General features: G+C 41.5%; 1 protein-coding gene across 17 annotated transcripts in view; it reads left to right on the forward strand.

Annotated features, from left to right (window-relative positions):
* The window catches only part of THRB (thyroid hormone receptor beta), a 370,384-nt gene that overhangs the window by 253,859 nt on the left and 91,135 nt on the right, over positions 1 to 25,390 (forward strand). For 14 of the 17 annotated variants that reach the window (XM_023207293.2, XM_031935260.1, XM_031935261.1 and 11 more), the window contains one exon: positions 11,492 to 11,555. The exons of 2 other annotated variants lie outside the window; for them this stretch is intronic. In XM_023207293.2, the coding sequence (XP_023063061.1) occupies positions 11,534 to 11,555 (22 nt within the window). In that variant the 5' untranslated portion in view covers positions 11,492 to 11,533. Of the gene's footprint in view, positions 1 to 207; positions 299 to 11,491; positions 11,556 to 25,390 lie in introns of all 17 variants that reach the window. One more of the 17 variants, XM_031935263.1, reaches the window with a different exon arrangement.

Raw genomic sequence — 25,390 nt, forward strand, 5'->3', positions numbered from 1 at the left:
ACACACACACACACACACACACACACACACACACAGCCTTTCTTTAGCAGGGAGAAGTTACCCTACTCTCCACCAGGTGTCACTAGAGTCAGTTTTAACAGCATGCTTTGGCCAAAGGGGCATCTGTTGAAGTGTTTTCCTGCTGTCAGACGTTTCCTCAAACTACCTCTGGGCTGCCCTCTTAAGAGACTATCTTCCATTTCTCAGGAGTGTTCAGAGATAATAGGCCACCTGTAGAGAAAGATAGCCATAAGGAAACTACATTATAAACAGCAGGTGGCCAAGCTGGTCCTTTCAGGTTGGTCTCATAAAACTTTTACTGGCTGTTTTCTTCTTTACTTTTATATCACTACCTTATTTGGCTTAAAAGTGCTCCATGTTTCACTCAATGTGACAATAAATTAGATGTAGTTGATGCTTTTAGATTTGCAGGGGGCTATGTTTGTTTAAGGCCCGCTCCACCTCTACCACTGCTGACCTAGTCCTCGACACAGGAATCAGATTCTACTCTGCTTGTAGCCCCAGAACCCAGCAGAGAAGGGTGTAGAATACTACCATTGATTAAGCACGCACGTCTCACTTAACCCAATGTCACCTTTGAGATGTATGGCCTTATTCCCATTTTGGGAATGGTTATTCCTGACTCAGTATCCCATATTTAAGTGGCGAGGCCGATGCTCTTTGCAACATGCCATGGTGACTTTGCCTGGGAGAGAGGTGGAAAAAGGAGAGGCGAAGGGGAAGAGGGAGAAGAGGACGATGATTTGGCCTGGATGTTGACTAACATAAAGAGTAGAGTGAACTCTAGAATGAGATTGTTGAACTTGAATTGAGAGAGTGGGTGGAGTGGAAGTAAAAGTGAATTATTTTACTAAGAACAGAAAGAAATATCAGCAACAGCAAATGAAGCTCAGTTTCAATCACAGACCCTGGTTGAATTACCTCCCTTCCCGAAGGCAAAACGCTTACAGAGACTGCCTGAAAATCTGAAAATGAAAAGTATAGCTTTGCCATTCAACAGTCATTTGCTAAAGTCTGCTTGTGGGGCGTGAGTCTCCTGCCACACCCAATGGAGAGACTCTGACTGCCTTCCCCTCCAAGAGGTGACCCACTCAGATTAATACCTGGGCTACGGGACTGACAGAGCTTTCACTAGTTTCCCACATTTTTACTAACTCAGAGTCTTATGTTCCCCTCTAGCCTCATGCCCAGTCTAACTACACTAGCTTTTCGTGTTTTTTTCTCTTACTGATTTTTTGATACTATATTCCCAAATAGGGTTAGTTTTACCGAATACAAAAGGTGGATCACAGCGTGGTATGATTTGAAAACACCTTGCCTCTGTTCTCCTGTTTGAGTTCTTAACTGATTCCTATCATGAGAAATTCAACCATTATGTATTCACTTCATTGGGTCCTAGATTTAATATTAAAATGCAAAGGCCTCAGGGAAGGACAACCGGGGCTGCACTTAGGATGCTATAGACTTGGGAACAAATTTATTTCTGTGTCCAAACTTTCTTACTCCCCATAACAAGGTTAAATGAACATGCAAAGTAACCTTGAAAGGGAAAAAAATTTTTCACAAAAGGTAAAATTCAGCCTTGCAAGAGGAGAATGGCAGGTGAAAGAGAAGCAATTTCACTTCCTTGTAATCTTAGTGGTGACGGCATCTGGGGAGGTGGACTCTGTACTGTTCTTGAGTCTTTAAATGACCTCAGGGAGTCTTGAAGTTAGACCAGGCAAGAGCTTCAGTTCCCCATGCCTGTGGGACGATTGAGGCTGGCCAGGAGATGAGGAGATCATAATAATGATGACTATAACAATAAAGAAGTCTCCCAATACATTACATTTGTGTTCTCCTTTTAAATTTACAGGCATTTTCCAATTCCTTTTGTCCTCAGCATAACCCTGAGAGGGCAGGAATTGTGATTTATCTTTACAAATGAGGCTTGGAGAGTTAAAGGAACTTGTCCATGATGAGACCCAAAGCCATCTGTAATGATGCCCAGTCCAGGACCTTTCCTCCATACCTGGGATTGGACTTGTTCTTTAAAATATTTCCCAAATGCCAGGGTCAAAGGTTTGATGTATAGCTCTCCCTCTCCTCCTGTGAGGGGGAAGAGGAAAAGAAGGGGAAACTCCACTTTTACCCCTAAGAGATCCACAACCTCACTGCCCTCCTAGCATGGGGTGCAGACCACCTGGGGGGACAGCCATTTGCATTTATTCAGCTGTGCTTCCAGATGCCACAGACAGAGCTGTGAGAAGGCTCAGGTGGGAACAGGGTGGGGCGAGGGGCTCAGCCGCATCCCATGAAATCCAGTCATGCCCAGCACCCCACAATACCAAGCAAACTTCATAAAAATAATTGCTTGCTACCGAAACACAACTTCAAGACACATCCCCAAGCTATGCCCCCCTCTTACACGGCAACTTCTTAGGAAATCTAGTGCATCCACTGATTCTGCATCTGTCACGTTTGCTCAATGCCAGGTGAGAAGATGGATGTGTCCTTCTCTGAAGGTCTTCCCAGTTTTAATGGTCTCTGGCTAGGGTGTGTAATAACATAACACTCAGGGGTCTGACCTTTTAAAATGAACCAAGAGAATTTCTAATGAAGGTTCCCCAACCCACAGCCCCCAACCCAGTTAGTCATGGCTTCCTTGGGCTGCCCATGAAGCACCTGCTGAAGTATTAACAGATGAGCCCTGTTAAATCTCATCCTCTGATACATCAGGCTGCATGACACTCTGCTACCCTTCCTCCTGAGACAGCCACGGAGAAGAAAAACTAAGGAAGACAGTTTGAAAAGGCCACAGACCCCTCTCCTCTGAAAAGGTTGATGAGCTGTGAGGGGAAGCATGTTTTGATTCGGTGCACAGGTCGGATAAACAATGACTCACCAGGTCTACGTGGAAAGATTTTTCATGGAGTAATTTTTACAGATGTCCCTTCAGTGCTGTAGTTTCGATACAGAGAAAGGAAACGCAAGGGGACAAAGGTGTGTGGTCAGGGCAAGCGCGCTGGAATTCTACAAGAAGGAGTTCAGGTGTTCTCTCTGGCACTGGTCTAGCCTTGTGACCTTGAATACTGAGACAGGAAAGTGTTGGGTAGGTGCAAAAACAGAAGCAATTAGAAGTAATGGCAAAAACAGCAATTGCTTTTGCCTCAACCTAATAGCAATGATCCCACTCAAAGAGGTGCCACCAAAGGGTGAGCCTCCCAAGCAGGCCTCCTCCACACTGCAGCAGGGCTGCCTTTCTCACACTGGATCACTGCCTAAAGACTTTCCAGGGCTCCCCATTTTTCACAGGATAAAGCCCAAGTTCCACAGCAATTCTTTCAAGACCATTCACCATCTGGCCTGAAACTGCATTTGCAGTGTCATTCATAGTCACTTCCTGCCCCGCTCCTACAATCACATACTGTTTACTCTTTTGGTGCTTCTGAGCCATGCTTTTCATCCCTTGCCTGGAAAAAAATCCCAGCTCATTTTCCCAAAGCCAAACTCAAGTATCACCATTGGGTTCCCTCATACAGGTGTAATTAATCACAGGCTCTTCAGTGCCTTCAAACACATCTTTTATCCCTCTTGTTCAGCTCTTCTGTCCCTGAGTTACAGGTTGGTTCTTCACCTAAGCCTTGCAGGAGTGGGCTTCATGAGTAATTCATCTTGAATGATCTAAAGCCTGAGTTGGTGTCTGATGGGGTTAATGGGACAGCCCTATACCAGATCCTTGGGTTGATGGATTCCTCTTCAGCCTCCAGGCTTGTTTTTAGAAACTCATCTTCCACCCACAAAGGAATCTACTGCTTGTAGGTTCTCTTCTCTTTGCTCCCAACCAAAAATAGCTCTTGTGTCTCCTTTTCATTCTATTCACTAGATCACATTTACATCAACTTACATCTTTTCCATTAGCGATCTGCATTTTAAGATTGATCAAGTCCATAGCCAAAGCTTAATATGGCAGCTGTGAGTAGATTTTGCACCTGTAAAGTATCTGTGAACCCTCTGAAAATATATACCAAATCACTTGCCCATTTTTCAAGGGGAGGGGCAAGTGATATAATTAAATGGAAATGAAATTTTTCATTACATTTCTTGAGGAGAGCACACTCCCTAATAGCTGAAAGGATGAAGCTTTAAAGGAGAATTTGAAGGGAGTGAGGGACGTGGAGGAGGATTTTAGCTTGTCCCTGGAGCCATTTCATACACACGGCGCCTACTTCATTGCAGCTTAAAGACCCAGGTCTTCTCAAGAGAGGCTTGACATGCCCTGAGAGCAAAAAGCAGTGCAAGGTAAGGAGACTGTGTTCTTCTGTGTGGCCGCCCCAGCCTATGAGACATGTATCTTCTTAGATGTCAGGTAGGGCAGGGAAAGGCCCCTCAGTAGTCTCCAAGCATCTCTCCACCCATCCTCTGTCCACTGAACACGCCTGCACTCTCTTCCACTTGACAGCTTCTCAGATATTTGAAGACCACTCTCTACCCCTCATGTGACTTTTCCCTTTTCTAGGTTTCCTTCAGTGTTTCCTTAAGATATATTTTCCATCAGCCAGGATATTGTACATGAGACATCCCTCTTAAAATGTAGCAGCCCACATGTGGTCTGACCAACGTCCTACAGGCTCTTTCTTCCTTCCCTCCTACCTTCCTTCCTTCCTTCCTTCCTTCCTTCCTTCCTTCCTTCCTTCCTTCCTTTCTTTCTCTTTCTTTTTCTTCCTCTTTCTTTCTTTCTTCCTTCTTTTTTTTTTTTTTTTTTTTTTTTTGAGACGGAGTCTTGCTCTGTCGCCCAAGCTGGAGTGCAGTGGCCAGATCTCAGCTCACTGCAGGCTCCACCTCCCGGGTTTACGCCATTCTCCTGCCTCAGCCTCCCGAGTAGCTGGGACTACAGGCGCCCGCCACCTCGCCCGGCTAGTTTTTTGTATTTTTAGTAGAGACAGGGTTTCACCGTGTTAGCCAGGATGGTCTCGATCTCCTGACCTCGTGATCCGCCCGTCTCGGCCTCCCAAAGTGCTGGGATTACAGGCTTGAGCCACCGCGCCCGGCCTCTTTCTTCCTTCTTTTTATCTTTTCTTTCTTTCTTTCTTTCCTTTTTTTTTGAGACAAGTTCTCACTATGTTGCCCAGGCTGGTCTCAAACTCCTGGGCTCAAGCAATCTTCCCACCTTGGCCTCCCAAGTAGCTAAGAGTATCAAGTGCATGCCACAGTGCCCAGCTACAGGCTATATTTCTGTCCATGCTGCCCAAGATGCTGTTAGAGTAATTAGCAGCAACCACAGTTCACAGTGTGGCATGGAGCCCAAGGCCTTCCAAAGTCCCTGGACCTATTTAGTAAGTGTTGATAATAATTCCATTTACTTTTCAGTTTCAGAGGATTCAATAATAACTTTACTATCACTTGTATTTTTAAAATACAAACACATTTTATGTGTTTGAGAGATGAATGCCTGCTTTTCTACTTTTCCAATGAGTGGAATGAGCTTTATTTAAGGGATACAGCACTGGGCTGAGAACGAGTAGAACTGGCAGAGGAAGGCTCCACCTGCATGATTCTCAGCACCACCCCTTGGCACATGGCATCTGTGACTTTTATTTTTAGCTGTTCCTTCCCAACCAGCTTATAAAATGAATTGTAAATTCCTTGAGGGCAGAGAGGCTCCAATCTTAACCTATCTGCATCCGCAGTGTTTATCCCAGTGTTAAATGCTCGTATCACATTCTTCACAAGTCTTGTTTCTACCTCCTAAATGTCACTTAAACACTTAGGCCTCTCACCATCTCCACCACCTCCACTCAAATTCTAGCACCTTTTTCTCTCTTCTGGACCTTCCATGGCCTGACCAGTCTGCTCTCCACCCACAAGCTGCTGTAAAGCTTTAAAAACACACATTGGGTCATATCACACCCCTGCTTAAAACCTGCGTAACGTGAAGTCGCCACCCAGTTTTTCTGTATGGAGCTCATTCCTTTCAGAGTAGTCCATGGGCCTAAGGAGCACAAGGATGAGAACAAAGGGTTAAATCATAACCTGGGGAGAGGTCTATTTAAAAGAAGGGCCTAAAGGCCTGGGGTCACTTCCACTCAAAATCCTCCCCAAATAAGCCCAAGTAGAAATAACCTTTCCTTCTCTCATGGCCCCAGTCCACTCTGAAGAGACAGGTAAGGTGAAACCTGTATACATGTTTGCACTTATTTGGTGCAATTCTCTCCCTCTGTTAGTTTAGAAGCTGCTTGTGGACAGGCCACAGTGTTGTCTTTGAACAAAACCTGAACAGAGTAGCCTCAACCAAGGCCTCACGATAAGCAAACAAATGAATGACCCATGTCGAAGGAATATTCTCCACTTGGGTAGCACTTGCCTAGAAGACTAAATGGAATGGCATTTCCCTTCCCCTGGTGCTGAACTGTTGAAGTGGTTAAAGGACCATCGACTTTGAAGGGCCGTGGTACACGGACCCACACTGGATCTAATTGAAAACACTTCCCTGACCAGAAAAAAACAGGGCATGTTTTAATGAATGACACACAGGTGCTAGGTATCAATCCTTCATTAGCATAGCCACCCCGTTCTCACTCATTAAGTCCTTGACCCTTCCTCCTCCCTGACCTACAAAGCCCTTCGCTGTGCTTGTTTCCTTCCTGGCAAGTAAAGAAACTCAACTTGCTCTACTTTTAAGTGCTTTTGGACTTTGTTTTCTCCTTTGATCCCATGATTTGCTGGTGAGCTCCGGGCCTCTGCCGTGGCTGTGGAAAGGACCATCTTGGGATTCCCCTCCTCAGTACAGAGCACTTTACCAACACTCACCACATAGGATAGGAGACCAGGAAGGGAGGCCTGCCTTCCCTGAGGGATTGTTAGAAGCTTTACTGGAATTACATTGAAAACTCTAGAGCTCACTGAAGGAAAAAGGTACTAAATACTACTAAATACTAAATAATACCAAAGTACTACAGTAAAAGTAACACTAGTATACTATTAATATTATTAGTAATACTATTTCTGTTATATAGTAATAGTAACACTAAAATACTAAAGTACTAAATTGTACTATGGTTGAAGGAAAATAGTACTAAAAAGAAAACATTAGTACCAAATTTTGGGGTGATAACACTTTTTAAAGTCTCAATAAGAATTAAGATTTTTTTTCCCTGTTCCTAGGTGCTTTCTGCCCCACACATAATAATTACCTGTAGTTCATATGCCTTTTCAATTGGAATTTTGAAAATGAAGATATTTTTAACTGATGATATCATAAGGACATAACTGGGATTTTATAGCTTTGCCTTCTAGACAATAAAAAGCATAAAAAACTCTGCTGACACGTTTGTATTAATGTTGTATCTTAATATTATCAGTCAGGATTCTTTTGGTTGCAAGTGACAGAAACCTGAGTCAAACCAGCTTATTGTAAAAAGGGTAATATTTTACTGAGAGCATCCAAGGAAGGACTGAGTAGCCAAATCCTTGGAGGGGCAGAAGAGGACACAGCTGGGCCTCAGGAAGAGCCCAGAGGCACCACAGCTTTCTCCTTCCACTTCAGGCTCTCTGTGAATGTCAGATGGATCCTCTCTCTCACCTTCAAATGGACTTTTTCCAGGTGGCTGAGAGATAGGGTCTCAGTTTTAGAGTTTTAACTTCTGATAAACTATGTCCCTAGAAAGGAACTAGATAAAATATATCTGTCTCTCCCTCACTCCCTCCCTTTCTTTCATCCTAAAAAATCATCTTATTAGTCCACTTCAAGTCTTGAGCCAGTTTGGCCAGAGGTGTGGCATTATGGTGGGGCACAGTTCAAACCAAGTTCCTCCACCTCTTTAGAATATTCAGGAGTGGTAGCACGTGAAAACGTGGCAGCTTCCATGGGTTGGAAGGGGGAGGTTAATGGCAGCGCAGTTTCTTTTTTTTTTTTTTTTTTTTTTTATTATACTTTAAGTTCTAGGGTACATGTGCATAACGTGCAGGTTTGTTACATATGTATATATGTGCCATGTTGGTGTGCTGCACCCATCAACTCGTCAGCACCCATCAATTCATCATTTATATCAGGTATACCTCCCCAATGCAATCCTTCCCCCCTCCCCCCTCCCCATGACAGGCCCCATTGTGTGATGTTCCCCTTCCCGAGTCCAAGTGAGCCCATTGTTCAGTTCCCACCTATGAGTGAGAACATGCGGTGTTTGGTTTTCTCCTCCTGTGATAGTTTGCTAAGAATGATGGTTTCCAGCTGCATCCATGTCCCTACAAAGGACGCAAACTCATCCTTTTTTATGGCTGCATAGTATTCCATGGTGTATATGTGCCACATTTTCTTAATCCAGTCTGTCACTGATGGACATTTGGGTTGATTCCAAGTCTTTGCTATTGTGAATAGTGCCGCAATAAACATACGTGTGCATGTGTCTTTGTAGTAGAATAATTTATAATCCTTTGGGTATATACCCAGTAGTGGGATGGCTGGGTCATATGGTACATCTAGTTCTAGATCTTTGAGGAATTGCCATACTGTTTTCCATAATGGTTGAACTAGTTTACAATCCCACCAACAGTGTAAAAGTGTTCCTATTTCTCCACATCCTCTCCAACACCTGTTGTTTCCTGATTTTTTAATGATTGCCATTCTAACTGGTGTGAGATGGTATCTCATTGTGGTTTTGATTTGCATTTCTCTGATGGCGAGTGATAATGAGCATTTTTTCATGTGTCTGTTGGCTGTATGAATGTCTTCTTTTGAGAAATGTCTGTTCATATCCTTTGCCCACTTTTGGATGGGGTTGTTTGTTTTTTTCTTGTATATTTGTTTGAGTTCTTTGTAGATTCTGGAAATTAGCCCTTTGTCAGATGAGTAGATTGCAAAAATTTTCTCCCATTCTGTAGGTTGCCTGTTCACTCTGATGGTAGTTTCTTTTGCTGTGCAGAAGCTCTTTAGTTTAATGAGATCCCATTTGTCAATTTTGGCTTTTGCTGCCGTTGCTTTTGGTGTTTTAGACATGAAGTCCTTGCCCATGCCTATGTCCTGAATGGTACTACCTAGATTTTCTTCTAGGGTTTTTATGGTATTAGGTCTAACATTTAAGTCTCTAATCCATCTTGAATTAATCTTCGTATAAGGAGTAAGGAAAGGATCCAGTTTCAGCTTTCTACTTATGGCTAGCCAATTTTCCCAGCACCATTTATTAAATAGGGAATCCTTTCCCCATTTCTTGTTTTTCTCAGGTTTGTCAAAGATCAGATGGTTGTAGATGTGTGGCATTATTTCTGAGGACTCCATTCTGTTCCATTGGTCTATATCTCTGTTTTGGTACCAGTACCATGCTGTTTTGGTTACTGTAGCCTTGTAGTATAGTTTGAAGTCAGGTAGCGTGACGCCTCCGGCTTTGTCCTTTTGACTTAGGATTGTCTTGGCAATGCGGGCTCTTTTTTGGTTCCATATGAACTTTAAAGCAGTTTTTTCCAATTCTGTGAAGAAACTCATTGGTAGCTTGATGGGGATGGCATTGAATCTATAAATAACCTTGGGCAGTATGGCCATTTTCACGATATTGATTCTTCCTATCCATGAGCATGGTATGTTCTTCCATTTGTTTGTGTCCTCTTTGATTTCACTGAGCAGTGGTTTGTAGTTCTCCTTGAAGAGGTCCTTTACATCCCTTGTAAGTTGGATTCCTAGGTATTTTATTCTCTTTGAAGCAATTGTGAATGGAAGTTCATTCCTGATTTGGCTCTCTGCTTGTCTGGTACTGGTGTATAAGAATGCTTGTGATTTTTGCACATTAATTTTGTATCCTGAGACTTTGCTGAAGTTGCTAATCAGCTTAAAAAGACTTTGGGCTACAGGGTCAGGACCCACAATACCGTAGATACAACCTGTGCTCTCACCTAAGGCATCTCAGAACCTGGTACTTCTCACTCAAAACGCTGCTGGACAGGTGAATAAGGATGGGACAAAGGGCTTGTGGTAGAGATCCTTGACGAGCTAATCAGAGAATTAGCTCTCAAGAATGCATTTTCCTAGCAGTGAATACTCATCCCCTGCATCAGATGCCAATTTGGCAGCTTACACTTTGCTATGTCAACTTCATTCATCTTATTTTATTTAGTTATTCAACATATATTGTTGAGTACCTGTTATGTATCTGACATTCTGCTCAGTGTAGAAGATACGAACATGAGAAAGGCAGTCTGTGCCATAAAGAGATTACAGTGTGATGGGAAAGGCAGCCATGTAAACATGTAATTTCCACAGAATGGGACAAGAAGTATGATCGAGGTTTGAAGTCATTGCTGCAGCATTAGATGTGGAGGCAGAGCATGAATGGCTATGTATAAATCTGTGTTGTAAACATAATCCACACACTTCCTCTGCCTCCTCCTTCTTCTTCTCCAACCAGTTATTTAACAAGATTGTTCCTCCCTTTCGTGTGCACAGTGCACTATAGATTACCCAGCACTTCCACTCACTCACTCACTTCCATCATCTTCAAAACTCAGAAATACCAGCCTTGTGAAATAAGCAGAACAAGTATCAGTTCCTCATCTTGGAGAGTTTTTCCAAGTGCTATGAAATTACTTCTGATCCCACAGCTTGTAGTATATTACAGCATTGGACCTCAAGCCCATGCCTCAGGCTTCAGTGCTATTCCTAAGCCAACATGCTACCACCATCTACCACTGGCCACAGAACACACTCCAGAAAAAGAAACCTAATCCTAATCTGTCTCCAGCAATATGCTGAAGGGCTGTGACCCAGGTTCATCACCGGCCCGTGTCCATCTGTGTCATCCGTCTGTGTGCAGCCTTCCTCAGCATTCTTCCCTGGGTCAGGGCACCTCTGGTCACTGATGCGCACCAGGGCTCCATCCCCATCCTGAGGGCCAAGTCTCTCTGTTGCTTTTGGATCTCATTAAGGCAGTGGTGAGCAGGGGAGTTCAGTTCTGATGAGGACAAGTCATAAATGGGCAGATGAGAATATGGATTCAGTTCTCTAGGGCAGTGTGTCTATGACTTTCAAGTGCACATGAATCACCTGGGGGTCTTGTCCAAATGCAGATTCTGACTAAGATGGTGCCCAAATTTTCTATTTCTCACAAGCTCTCAGGCAATCCCGAGACTGCTGGCCCACAGACCACACCTGGAGAAGCAAGATCTAGATTAGAGATGCTAATACATCTTAGCCACTCTTGGGATAAACAGTAAATCAGTGGGCTGGTAGCTTTTTTCAAAAACTGAGATGGAAAAATTTGACCTTGAAAAAAAATGTATTTTTAAAACATGTTTATAGAAGGAACCCAGAAATGAAAATGAAGAGGTCTTACAAATTTACACGTATCACATAGCCCACCTATGCTTCAATGTCCCCAGTTCTGAGTTGAGAGTAACAAATATTGCTTCAAGTTGATTAATGCATATGATATTGTTTGGAACAAAACCATTATGGAAAATGCAGAGTGTAATCTGTGATTTTTTTTTTTGTATTTTTTCTTTGTAGGAGATGTCAGTGAACAAAGGGATCCAGAATGATTACTAACCTATGACTCCCACCAGTATGACAGGTACCTTTTTTTTTTTTTTTTTTTTACATTTTCTTTGTTGTCTCCATTTTTGTTCCACCTAAAGTGAAATTATAGGTTCTTAAAGATTAACTTGCAAGTTTTAGCCACCATTATTTCCAAACCAATAAGTGTTATTAAATCCTGTGAATATATCCCTACAAATGTACTTCCATGGTCTTCTGACATTATAAGATGCATCCTCCCCAGAAAGGTGATGGAGAGGAAATGACTATTCATTTTTAGCCATCCTTTAGCCATTGAACACTAAGTTTGCTATTGTCTTTTCTTTCTTTCTTTTTTTTTTTTTTTTTTTTTTTTTTTGAGACAGGGTCTTGCTCTGACACCCAGGCTGGAGTGCAGTGGTGCACTCATGGCTTACTGCAGCCCCAGCCTCCCAGGGCTCAAATGATCCTACCACCTCAGCCTCCCAAAGTGCTTGGATTTACAGTGAGCCACTGCACACAGTGTATGTTTACTTCTTACAGTCATTCCAATTAATATAATAAATGGCTCTACATACTTTGTGACCACAGAAAGTGTATATTTTCAAAAGTTAGCTGTTTATTCCATTCAGTAGTAGAGTCAGAATGGAATATGATTAGGTCATGTAAGGTATAAGTCAGTTTTAAAACTCTTAGCAAGGGTCAAAGGAGAGACAGAATGATCTTGGAGGAATACAAGGTTGCAGTAGTGCAAATTCTTTGTGCAATTTATAGAGCGATGGTTGTATACTCAAAGGTACTAGGGAACAGGCCGATAACACCAGTGATGGCAAAGGTTGGGTAAAAGGAAAAACAAAGCTGGAGAACTCGAGTTCTCTCTAAAAGGAAGCCATCTCCCACTCTAAGCAATCACTGACGAGAAGGAATGAAGCCCCATGTGTCCACAGATTTCAAATTTGCAAGAGAAGTCGGAAATTCAGATTTTAAATGAAATATCCTAAATTTTAGATGTTAGCAAGTAACTTATAAAAATCTTATAGACGTATGGCTCAGTCGAAATATGTCTGCTAACGAGAATCAAGCCATGAGCTGTCAGTTTATGACCTCAGCTACATACCTTCCAGCCTAGCAGCAAGCCCACCACTGTCCTTTTTGTTACCATGGCAGCAGGGCAGGTCCCCCTAGACCTCTGTGTGTCGAGGATGCAGCCTGACCTTTGGTTATCTATTCATGTCATCACCCTGTGATGAACTAAACGTGCAGGACAGATTGCTCCAAGAACTTATTATGCAGTAGACCTGAGAAACTGAAGCAACTGGAAGTTGCCACTCAGCCTTCTGAAAGTTTTGAAGCCTCCCAATGACCATAAACTTTATCTCTCCCAGCATCTTTGCCCAGCCTCTCTACCCACCCATACTGGAGCTCCTGATACAGCAAAAAGATGGGGTGCCTGGGCAAGCCACAATGATTCATGCCTGTAGGAGGTGAGGGCATCGGAAGCACATATCTTATTTCACATCAATAGGCACCAAAATGCACCCACTCTGACATCTATTCCACTGCCAACTAGGTCAAATTCTCCGCCACTAAAATCACACTCCTTATGTCATAAACAAACACATTCAACCTTAGCTACAGCCTCAATGTTTCTGTTGAGATGAATGGGAATCTCAGAAGGAGGGATGGCCTAAGTCTTCGCAAGCACACACAGGTGTGAGCACACAGATACCAGACAGCAGGTAGCCACGCTGCAAAATGGAGGGACAGTATTCCTTTCTGATAAAGGACAGAGTGAGAGCAGGCGCTATAAGGATGGCTCTCTCTACTCCATGATAATTTGCCCACCTAAAAAGGTGTCCAAAGATTTAGACTCAAAGAACATACCCCAAGACATATGAAATGGCAAAACATGGTATAAAAGTAGGTAATAAAATGGTCTTCGCTTGCTGTGGGGATTAGTTCTAGGTACAGCACAGTTCATCTAGGCAGAGTGACCATTCATTCCAGCGCCTCTGGGTCAGCCCCTCTGGCAATTTTTGTTGTTGTAAAGGGCCAGTGAATAAATATTTCTGGCTTTGCAGCCCATGCAGTGTCTGTCATAATTACTCAATTCTGCCATTGTAGCATGAAAAGCCATAAACTATATATAAATAAATAGGCTTGGCTGTGGTTTACTAGAAATGTATAAAACAGGCAGCAGGTCAGCTTTGGCCCATAGTTTGTGGACCCTTGTTCTAGAGTCCAGGGTGGTGCAGGCAGTTCCCTTCTAGCTGCAAACCATCTCATTACTGAGCAGAACCCCCAAGGCTGAGTGAGCTTGAGAGCTGAGCTAGGAATCCAGGCCCACTCGTAGACAGCTCTAGGGTAAGCCAGCTTTTCAGGCCATCTTGTGGAAGCTGGGATGCTTTCCTCGCAGACTGAGCCAGAACCCCAGCTGCCTCCTAGTGGAGGAGGGAGTTTTCACTTCCAGCATTTGCTTCATAGTGGAGAAACTAATTGTAGCTCTATTTTCAAAAGAAACATACTCCAGACACATATACATGTGTCTGAAGTGTGTGTGTGTGTGTGTGTGTGTGTACAGTTTATGTTAGTGGGCTCAGATGAGAAAATCATTACTTTAAATGCCCTTGTTTGTGTTTGAGATAAAACAATGTTCTTTTCCCTCTTTTGATTGCAGTGGGCTTAGGGTATATGTTTTAAGAAACCCAAAGGAAGACCATAATGAAGTTATAAGCTGTCAGAACTAAGTGCTTGATCTAGGAGCATACTTCAAAGACCAAATATGTATATTTTTTCCTTTGAAAAGCATAGTAGGTAATATTACTGCTATTCAACACAGGAAATCAATTAAACCCTTATGAAAAGAAAACCATTTTTTAAATGATCAGTAGTTAATATTGAATCTAATTTCCTAAAACAGAACAGGTCAGCATTTTCAGATGAAGGAGGCATGTTTTTGTAGGCTCTTTCAACCATAGTGCTTATTAAATTTATGTACTTTGCACTAACTCGAATGAATAATTGTTTATTTTTTGAGGTTACTTAATATCAGCTACAATAGAGTCAGATTTTGCCAAAATTTTCTCACTGTTTTACGCCACCTAATTTGAAATTAGGACTATATGAAATCATTCATCGAAAAATGTGATTCCTTCCAACCTTGGCAGAAACAAGAAAAAAAATACAATTCTTAAAGAAGGAAGTAAGAAAGTACCTTAATAGAGTATTTTATCAGTCTGGAATTAAGCATCACTTCCTAGATAATATGAGGGAAATTCTGCTGACAGTGATGACAATATAATGAGCTCTATTTTGAATAAAACCATGATCCACAGCATAGGGAAATTTGTTCTAAGATATGAGTAGCTAAAATGTTAAATACCAAAGTTAGAGGCTTTTGGCCTTGACTGAACAGGAAACCAAGAATTCAAACTGTGCTGGAAAAGGCAAAAACAAGGACCTATTATGTTTGCGCTGAACCTGGCTGTATGAAATTAAGATATGGCATAAAGCTGGCAAAGTATTTGATGTTTTCATTGAAACTGGGCCTCCAGTAATTTAAAGTCACTCTATTATGACACCTTTAATGTGAATAATGTATTACCGATTCAGTTACTTAACTCAGACTTCTTTGTGACTTGCTTGTTTGTTTAACTTCCCTCCTGTGGGAAAGTATTTTCTTTGTCAAGGCATTATTCTTGAGTATCCCTCAGTAGCAGGGAAGGGATATGTGCCAAGATAGATAGGAGCTTTCAGATGTTACCCCAATATTTTCCGCCATGTGATCTTTGTACTGTTTCTTGTGAGCTTGCTTTGGGAGGGGCTCATTTGTTAAGCAAAATTGAGAACAACACGGGTTTTTTAAAATTTCCCTTATTACTACTGAGGTTGGGCATTTTTTACACATTTATTCGCCACTCGCATTTCTGCATCTGTAACTTGCTTGTTCATAGTTATTGTCCATTTGCCCACTGTAGCTTTTGTCTTTTTCTCATTAATCGTAGAACCTGTTTATGTGTTATGGATATATGAGCTCTATTTTGGATTAAACCATGATCAACAGCATAGGGGAATTTATGCTAAGATGTGAATATGCTACATGTTAAATATCAAAGTTAGAGTCTTCTTTTGCTAAGTTAACTAAGCAAGTCACTTCATCTCCCTAGATCTTGAATCCCTTACCTATGACATGAGAAAGTGAAAGCAGTTCATCCCTAGTTCCCCTTCCACTTCTAAAATTTGAATAGTTATAAATCACATGTTCATAAAGTAAGGCATACATACACTGATGGTTGAGTATAAAGACAAAGTGAATACTGAGGCAATGCATTTTGTGTTTTGAGACTGTCCTACTGAACAAGTTTTTCAGAGTCAGACAAAACGTTTAAGTTGGGAAAACTCGGCATTTTATTGTGAAGCCCATGCCATTTCTCAAAGGTGAAATTGTGAAGCCTATGCCATTTTTCAAAGGTGGACCTTCAGGTGTCCGTTAGATTTTTTCAACTGCTTCTTAATGGCCATTTCTTCCTTCAGAAATACAGTCACAGTGGTGCATATGTCCTACAACCCACATAAAATGGCTCTCCACGGTTTCAAAAGGTTACTGACTGCAAAATAATGACACCATTCAAAAATAACCATTCAAAAATAACAATGTACATATTGTTAACGTTTCCTGTTGTCAATAAACACACTTCCTCAAAAGGATTTTGTTCATGGCCACTTAGTAATTCATCATATGATGATATAGTCACTGATTGTTAGGCTATTAACATAATATTGTTATAAATAATATATGATGAATACGTATTTATTACATATATATAGACATGATGAATAGATAATGAACTGCCTTGTACATAATTTTGCATCTTTCTGATAATTTCCTCAGGATAAACTCTACTGTATTAAAAGAAATGATGGGTCAAAGGGACCGAACGGCTTTAAAAACTTTTTCTGTTTTCAAATTTTAGCCAGATTATTGGACCAATTGAGACATCCAACAGCAGTTCAGCCTCCGTTTAAGCATGTACCCTTCAAATGTAGAAATTTTCGGTACAGTTAGCCTATTTGTTTTTGAGGAGGGAATTTATTAGGCAAAATTGTATCAAGCCTTTCAAAACTTTATATTTTTCTTCTTGATTATAAATTTGACTGTATACCACACACACACACACACACACAGACACACACACACACATTGATTGGTGACTCAAACTTCACCTTTTATAACATAACCTGTTTGTTTAACGTTTCTGTTGTGGTATTTGTCTTTTTCTTAATGATTTAGATATTAGAGAATTAATTCATTTTCTGTCATAAACAGTGTATATATTTTTCTCAATTTATACATATCTCTTCTTTTTGTTTATGGCAATATTTAACCTTTTTAAATTTTTCTTCCTTTGAAATAATTTTATACTTACAGGAAAGTTGCAAAATTAATACAAAGAATTCCAAGCCATCCTTTACCCTAAGTCTTAAAATGTTAGCATTTTATCACATTTGTTTTAATCTTCTTTCTCTCTCTATCTCTATCTAATTTTTATTTCAAACCATTTACAAATAAATTATAAATATGGTTCCATAGCATTTTTGGACATACGAAAGTTTTTAGTTTATATATAGTGAGTTCTACTGAGGTACCATTTATGATTTATTTCTTTATTGTCAAACTTAGTAATATCTTCTGATAAGGACTGAGGGACAGATCTCAATGGGCTCTTTGGAATGTGTTAGCACTTTTATTTCAGCATGTAGTTCTTTTTCATTAGATGCAGAAATGACTTGCTGAAAGTTGAAGATTTTTCTCTCTCGTACTTAACTTTAACTCTTGCATTCTTACCTTTGTGCACCAAACACTCACACAAAGTGGTGAGCCTCTGAGGCAAGGGAGGGCAAACCTGATTGGTGGAGGTCCTTCTGTCCCTTCTCCCAAAGTCAGAACAGCCAGTCGCAGGCCTTTGGGCTGGTTACAGGTGTAGATGAAGTAATAACAGAAGCCAAAGGAGAGCAGCAATGCAGAGTGCCAACACGACCCTCTGCTCCCCTTCCCACAGTGCTATAGAGCTGGGAGGCTTTAGATAGATGGACACAGTCCTGGCATAGCCATTCTGAAGGGAAATCTGGAGATTTATTGCACTTTCTCCTGAATTCCTGTCTCCCCAGATGTGATCAAAAATAAAACGTGGCCTTGGATTCCATACAGCCATCTATACACATTACGAATGTTCCCATGAATAGTTTGGCAGAAAGAAAAATAGCCCAAATAGCTAGCTCTACTGTTGGCTAAGCTTTGATTTTATTTCTTGGGTATTTAACTACACAATGTGATGAGGGCCTTTTTGCTCCTCGCTCTGCATGCTGTCACTTCTAAAATAAATAAAAATCTCACTGTCAGTAGGCTAGAAAGGAAGCATCCATCTTCCCCCAGATTCCTTGAGGGCAGAAGGGAGGCTATTACACACATCACACCGAAAGTCTTTAAATTCATGCTCAGACATCTCTCCCACAGATCCATGCCTCACAGGAACTGCTGAAACCTCACATCCTCTTCTCCCTCTCTCCCCAGAGGCTAACACCCTGATGAGTCTGCTGTACACACTGCCTCCCCTCCCCACTGCAGTCAGAAATTTGGACCCTCCTCTCCCCTCCCTCTTCTCCCCACTACTGCCTCCACCTTCAAGATTGTGAGCCTCTTCTCTCCACTTCCTCGATATCTATTTCCTTTTGAAACCCCACTCAGCAAAATAAACAGACCTTCCTTGGGACCCCACTTACCTTGGAAAGCAAAGGAAGGGAAAATCATAAATATTTGTCATCTTACTTCTGTCACACATAAATTGGTAGAAGAGAAAATCACCCCTCGACATCCATCCAGACTAGGGAAGAGAGGAGACCAGCGCCTTGGTTCACGAGTTTCTCCAGTTTCTACCATAATAAGGGGCAAATCAAAAGACCACCAGGAAGAATTTCTGTACTGCTAACACATCACCTTTTTCTTTAAAAGAAGAGCAAATGCTCCTTTTTTCCTCATGAAACAGAAGGAACGGTAACTCTTCATGCGGTGTGACTGGGTAAAACATGCCCTGTGGGCTACCTGAAGAAGGACTGGTCTTCCTGTGTTCTGACTGTCTCTGTCCTCATCCCTCCTCTTTAACTTCCTGAACTTCTCTTGGAAGAGAAACTTACTACAGAAAAGTAGGGAGCTTCTGAAAGAGACCAGATTAACAAAATCTCACCAAATCCAGTCAGACTAATGAAAACCTTCCCTCAAATCTCCCAGCAACTCTTAGACAATTACTTCTAGAACAGCTTCAGTTTCCAAATTTGAGCTGCAGCTAGGTAATCAGGAAGTTGAAATGTCAAAAGGACAAGACTTTACAGCGAGTAGAAGATGGGAGCAGAAGAGTGAAAAAAAAAGTTCTTTCTCAGCAACTCCTGTATTCTTCCTAGAAGGCACCCTTTACAGAAGGCACCCTTCCTAGAAGGCACCCTTTACAAAAGGTACCCTTCGTAGAAGGCACCCTTTACAAAGCTGGCTTCTTCTCGTACTCCAACTGCAAGCCACACCCAACCCCATTCCACCTCCACTCCCACCACCACCACAATCACCATCACACCAACCTCCACTACGATTATTGCCCCCCACATCATCATCCCCATTATCCCCACCATCACCATTCTGATAAATTCATCTCAGTCTCCTGCAAGCCCTGCTGTAACCAAGTGCTGCCCAGCACATCTCTACCTGATTTCTTTTTCCTAGCAGTCACAAACAACAACTGTAACGTAACAGGGTTCCGTTATGTGGGGATGTATCTTCCTCTCTATTCTCCTAAATGCCACTAAAGTCCACAGCAGTTGCACGTATATAGGTGCAAATCCTTTCAAAAGAAAATAGTTTTCCCAACAAGAATTTGGTTTCTAATGACTATATGGTGTTATTTTGTTTGCAGTGAGCCAAGAGTTATTTTTATATGGCACTACGACCTGCCACCATTGCCATCTGAAAAGTCCCAGGCGCTTGTTTTATCCATCTTTGCTTTTCTTTCAAGTCTTGGCTATGATGACATTCTCACTCTGGAATTTGGCTGTGTTGTAAAAAAGAAACTAGTGTGGAACGCCAGTTCCCCAAGCCTGCAGAGTGCAGATGCTTTCTTGTCTTGGTACTGTAACTGAACTGAGTCATTTTCTCTAAGCCATAGTTCACACATTAGCAGTCTGAAGCCAATGTGGTAAAGTGTCTTGCCCAGGGCCATCACAGCAAACTGTTGAGTATTTGGACCATCAGTTCCCAAACACTGGGGAACTGTGGGTTAAATGACTTCAAATGGTGATTATGTTTCTTTTCTTTTCTTTTCTTTTCTTTTCTTTTCTTTTCTTTTCTTTTTTCTTTTCTTTTCTTTTCTTTTCTTTTTTTTTTTTAACCTTGGCTGAAGTTCTTTGTCTTTATCGTGGTGCATTTCCAAGGAAGATGTATTAAGCATTCCTTCTCCTTTTTAGTAAGCTGAGACCAAATTAATAAAATCTCAGCAAATTTAGTCAGATTAGCAAAAACCTCCCTCAGAACTCCTAGAGATTCAGACAATTGCTTCTAGAACAACTTCAGTTTCCAAAATGACAGCCAGGTGACCAGATATTTGATCCCTCTCTTTGGAAGAGGACCTGACTTTGGCCTGCTCAAACTTGGCTGCGTATTAGAATCCCTCTGGGAGCTTTCTTTTTTGAGACAGGGTCTCACTCTGTGGCCCAGGCTGGAGTGTGGTGGCATGATTTCGGCTCACTGCAACCTCCACCTTCCAGGCTCATGTGATTCTCCCATCTCAGCCTCCAGAGTAGCCGGGATTAGAGGAACTCACCACTACACCCAGCTAATTTTTATATTTTTTGTAGAGATGGGGTCTTGCCATGTTGCCCAGGCTTGTCTCGAACTCCTGGGCTCAACTGATCCATCCCCCTCAGCCTCCCAAAGTGCTGGGATTACAGGCATGAGCCACCACACCTGGCCACTCTGGGAGCTTTTTAAAGTCCTGATGTCCATGCCATCCTAGACCAGTTTAATAGTAATCCCCAGGTAGGGGCCCAAGACTCAGCATTCTTTTAAAACTGTCCAGGTAATTCTAAAGTACAACCCAGTGGGACACAGTGGTTCTCAACTCTGCTGCCTATTACAGGTCAACTGGGGGGATCTGTTAAAAAATACCAGTGTCTGTGCCCCACCCCAAGAGATTCCAATAAATCAGTCTAAGGTGAAACCTCTGGTAGCTTTGTTTTTTTAACTCAAGTGATTCTACTATGCATCCGGTGTTAAGAAAAGAGCTGTTGTTCTCAAACTTGGTGGTGGGATCAGAATCACTGGGAAGTTTTGTTTAAAAGGAAAAAAAATTCTAGCCAACCATCTTACCTGGTGACAAGTGCCTTGGCTTTTCTTGTGCCTCTTCAGCTCTCCAGGTGATTCTGATGCACACAGAAGTTTGAGAATCACTGATGTAGAGGGTTCCCTCACTCCCCAGAAAATGTTAGTTTGGCCATCTGAGTACCTACAAAAGAAATCTAAAATAATACCCTTTAATCTAGGCCTAACCTGACCTAGGGTGGGCAAATTGAAATGTAATTAGTGATGCTTTACTCCTGATGACGGTGTAGGTGTCTATTGTTACTTTTGCCCACAAATGACAGACTCATGGTTCCTGAAACCATGCATTTGACCAGTGAACATCAGCATCTTCACTTATCCAAATGACTCATCGGAACAGCAAACTCTCCAGCTCAAATGATCACAAAGTCCTTCGGGCCTGCACTCCAAGGCCAGCATTTGTCATTCAAGAAATGGAACAGTCATGAGGAAACTTGGTTTCTCTGTCCCACAAATGATTTTATAGGCATCGAGCTTAGACTCCTATGTTTTTTGTTTTTGTTTTTGTTTTTGTTTTTTTTAAGACAGGGTCTCATACTCTGTCACCCAGGCTTGAGGGCAGTGGTGTGATCACGGCTCCCTGCCATGGAGATAGTGAGCCTCCTCCTCCCAAGGAGACCTCCCAGGCTCAGTTAATCCTCCCACCTCAGCCTTGTGAGTAGCTGGAACCACTGGCACACACCACCACACTCAGCTACATTATTTTTTGTTATTTTTTGCAGAGACAGGGTCTCACCGTGTTGACCACGCTGGTCTTAAACTCCTGGGCTCAAGCAATCTGCCCACCTTGGCCTCTCAAAGTACTGGAATTACAGGCATCAGCCACCATGCCTGAGCTTAGAATGCTATTCTATGCTGCTTTAATGTATTGTTTCTAGATGTGTGGTGCTTTTGGTTATGGGAGGAAGTATTTATTTACTTATTATTTTTAATTTTTTAAATAAATGAAAGGACTTCCATTTTGGGGTCTGAAGAGAATATAGCACTCTGGTGAGCAGTCCCCATAGGGTTATTGTTCTCAGCCTGATCTACATGTTTAATTCACATGGGGAAATCTTAAAAATCCCAATGCTGAAAATGCTGAACTTTTCTCAGAGGATTGTGGTGAGGATGTAAGATTTATATAACTCACTTAACATAAAGCCTGGAGCACTGGGGCACAACATACAACAGCCATTATGAGGGAGTACCTGGCACATAGTAGATACTCGCTAACTTAATTTATTGTGGACAAAATAGCCAACAGAATTATGATCCTACAATGGGAAAAAAAAAAACAGATGTAAATGAGTGTTTGTACTTTTTTAAGAAGTTTGTTTTGCAGCTTAAGCTTAAATGTCTATAGCTTTGCTTAGCCTATTCCCATAATTCATGTCTTCTCACCAGTGTCACATTCAAATTTAGCACCCTCGCTAGAATTTTCTAATTTTCCGTACAGCTAAGGACTTTTCTTTTTATAAAAAAGTAAGAGAGAGAGACAAAAAATTTCTTTGTTATTCTTTATTATTTTATGGAAAGATTTTTTTTTTTTTTTTTTTTTTTTTTTGAGACGGAGTCTTGCTCTGTTGCCCAGGCTGGAGTGCAGCGGCGCAATCTTGGCTCACTGCAAGCTCTGCCTCCTGGGTTCACACCATTCTCCTGCTTCAGCCTCCTGCATAGCTGGGATTACAGGTACCTGCCAACATGCCCGGCTAATTTTTTTGTATTTTTTAGTAGAGATGGGGTTTCACCGTGTTAGCCAGGATGGTCTCAATCTCCTGACCTCGTGATCCGCCCACCTCGGCTTCCCAGCATGCTGGGACTGCAGGCATGAGCCACCACGTCCGACCAGAAAAGATATTTTTAATGAAGCAGTAATCTAAACATAAGATTTGAAGCAAACAATTCAGGCAAAAGGAAGTAGATAGTTTTTCATACAATCTCTTCCTTTCTGCAATCCCTGATAAAATAAGCATCTTTAAGCATTTGTTGCTATGATTATTATTGTTGCTTAATTTTTTAACAGGCATCAGTTCCTAGGCCAGCCAAGGCAAGGGACCACACCACACAATATTTTCCTGAATGCCCAGCATCCTGCAGGATGTAGAACTTAGCATGATGCAATCACATCATGTAGGAAGTCATAGCAGAAAATGGGAGGGGAAACATACCTTCCCACTACTGCCAATAAAAAAGTGTGTAAAAGCACTGGCTTCCCATAATTCAATTTCATTTTACTTGCATAGTGTCAAATTGTGATTTTCAACATTTCTTTTTTTGCCTTGAACCCCGTGCTTTCAAACTTTTTTTTTTTTTTTTTTTTTTTTTTTTGAGACGGAGTCTTGCTCAGTCGCCCAGGCTGGAGTGCAGTGGCGCGATCTCGGCTCACTGCAAGCTCCGCCTCCCAGGTTCACGCCATTCTCCCACCTCAGCTTCCCGAGTAGCTGGGACTACAGGCGCCCGCCACCTCGCCCGGCTAATTTTTTGCATTTTTAGTAGAGACGGGGTTTCACCGTGTTAGCCAGGATGGTCTCTATCTCCTAACCTCGTGATCCGCCCACCTCGGCCTCCCAAAGTGTTGGGATTACAGGCCTGAGCCACCGCGCCCGGCCGCTTTCAAACATTTTACCTGCCAAACCGCTTTTATGAAGTAATAGCATTCACTGATCGGTTTTTAATCATCAAAGACATATTTGGTTACTAATCTGATGTTTTCAATGAGCAGGATGAAATCATCAATGTTTCCATGCTATACATATTTATAGAAAAATTTCTATGTCTTTTTCAAAAATCTGAAGGCATTTTTCATGGAAGTGTCATAGACTGCCTCATATTTTTGTACAACTTCCCTTGGGCCTTTTCAAACTTTTTAAATGGCTCATAGTTTCCTCTGACACTGCTTTTATAGCCCTCAGGTTAGAGACATTTGAATAAGAAAATTCTGAATATTCTTGTACCCCAATTTTCTCAACTCTAGGAATTATATTCTTATATTGTTTACATATTATATTAATGTCTTATAATTCTTATAATATTTATTATTTTAATACTATAAGAGTATAATTCCTACTTAGGGTTGAGAAAATTGGGGTACAAGGACTATGGAACCATAAAGGAAGCCATCAGAATACCAATTACTGCTGGCATTACCTTTAATCAAAAAAGTCTTTCAGTATTATTATAAAATCATTCTTCAAAGATGTCTATGTAAATGAATATAAAATAGCCTATCAAACTCAGTAATGCATAATGAAAATATTCATGAGAATTTTAATCTTTTAACACCATGCTCTACATTAGATTAAGAAATTATTGGGATAAATCAGAACATTCGTAAATTCTTTAAGTTTCTCAACAGAAAATTCTAATACAATTTAACATTTTTTGAGCATCTCAAGATATTACATACTAAGCATATAAACATGACTGAGCAATAGTTCTTGCCTTTGAGAAGCTCATAGTCAAGAGATCACAGTTTCTAAATACAGCAATTTGCATTTTTAACATCTGACAAGACTCATGGAAGTTTAGCATTGGAAGGAATCTTAGAGACCATCTAGTTCAATGCCATGAAATTACAGGTGGAGAAACAAAGCCTATTAACTTAAGTAATAAATGTGTGACCCTGCAGCAGTGCATCACGCAGACAGTTCGGTTGTTTGCCTTCACACTTCTCACACCTTAAGCTTCCATTGACTCTGATTGGATTTTTTAACTATTGAGTGATACAAAAGATAGCCAAGCTATTTAGAATTGTAAAGCATCTATTAGCAAAATAATGCTCTCCGCTGCAATAAATGAATCCCAAATCTCAGTGACTTCATACAACAGAATTTTATTTCTAACTCATGTTAAGTCTAGTACCACATGTTCTTGGTTGGCAGGTGACACTTGTCAGGGTCATTTATGAACCCACATTCTTTCCTTCTTACATCCCCATCTACCTCTAGGACTTCAGAATTTTCTCCACTAAAGGTGTTTCACAGGCCAGGCCTGGAAATAGTACCCAATGCTTTCATTCATTCTGTTGGCTAGACCTCAGTCACATGGCCATGTCTCACTGCGAGGGAGCTGGAAAATGCAGTCTAGCTGTGTGCCCAGGAAGTAAGGAGTGCACAGATTTTGATGGTGAGTCTGTGTCACAAAGGGCTATACAAATGCATAATAACATTACGGAGGTCAGTTCAGGAAGGACTTGATCTTTATAGTGAAGTCATCTTTTTGTTTAAAAAGTGTCTGTTTTCAGTCCTCTGACCCTCTTCCAGGTATTATCAACATTTCTAGACAGGGCTAGGATGGTCTGTTTTACCCACCTTTCCTGGTTGCTGTTGGAGTTGGCATGGAGTAGTGAAAAGCAAACAGACTTTGGAGTCATGTGTCCTTGTGTTCAAATCCCCAGTTTTCCACTAAGTAACCTTGTGACTTGGAGCAAGTTGCGTAAGCCTCAATTTTCTCCTTGTAAAATGGGGACAGATAGCATCCTAGAGTTGTGGTGT

Source organism: Piliocolobus tephrosceles, chromosome 2 (assembly GCF_002776525.5).
Source record: "Piliocolobus tephrosceles isolate RC106 chromosome 2, ASM277652v3, whole genome shotgun sequence".
Taxonomy (NCBI): domain Eukaryota; kingdom Metazoa; phylum Chordata; class Mammalia; order Primates; family Cercopithecidae; genus Piliocolobus; species Piliocolobus tephrosceles.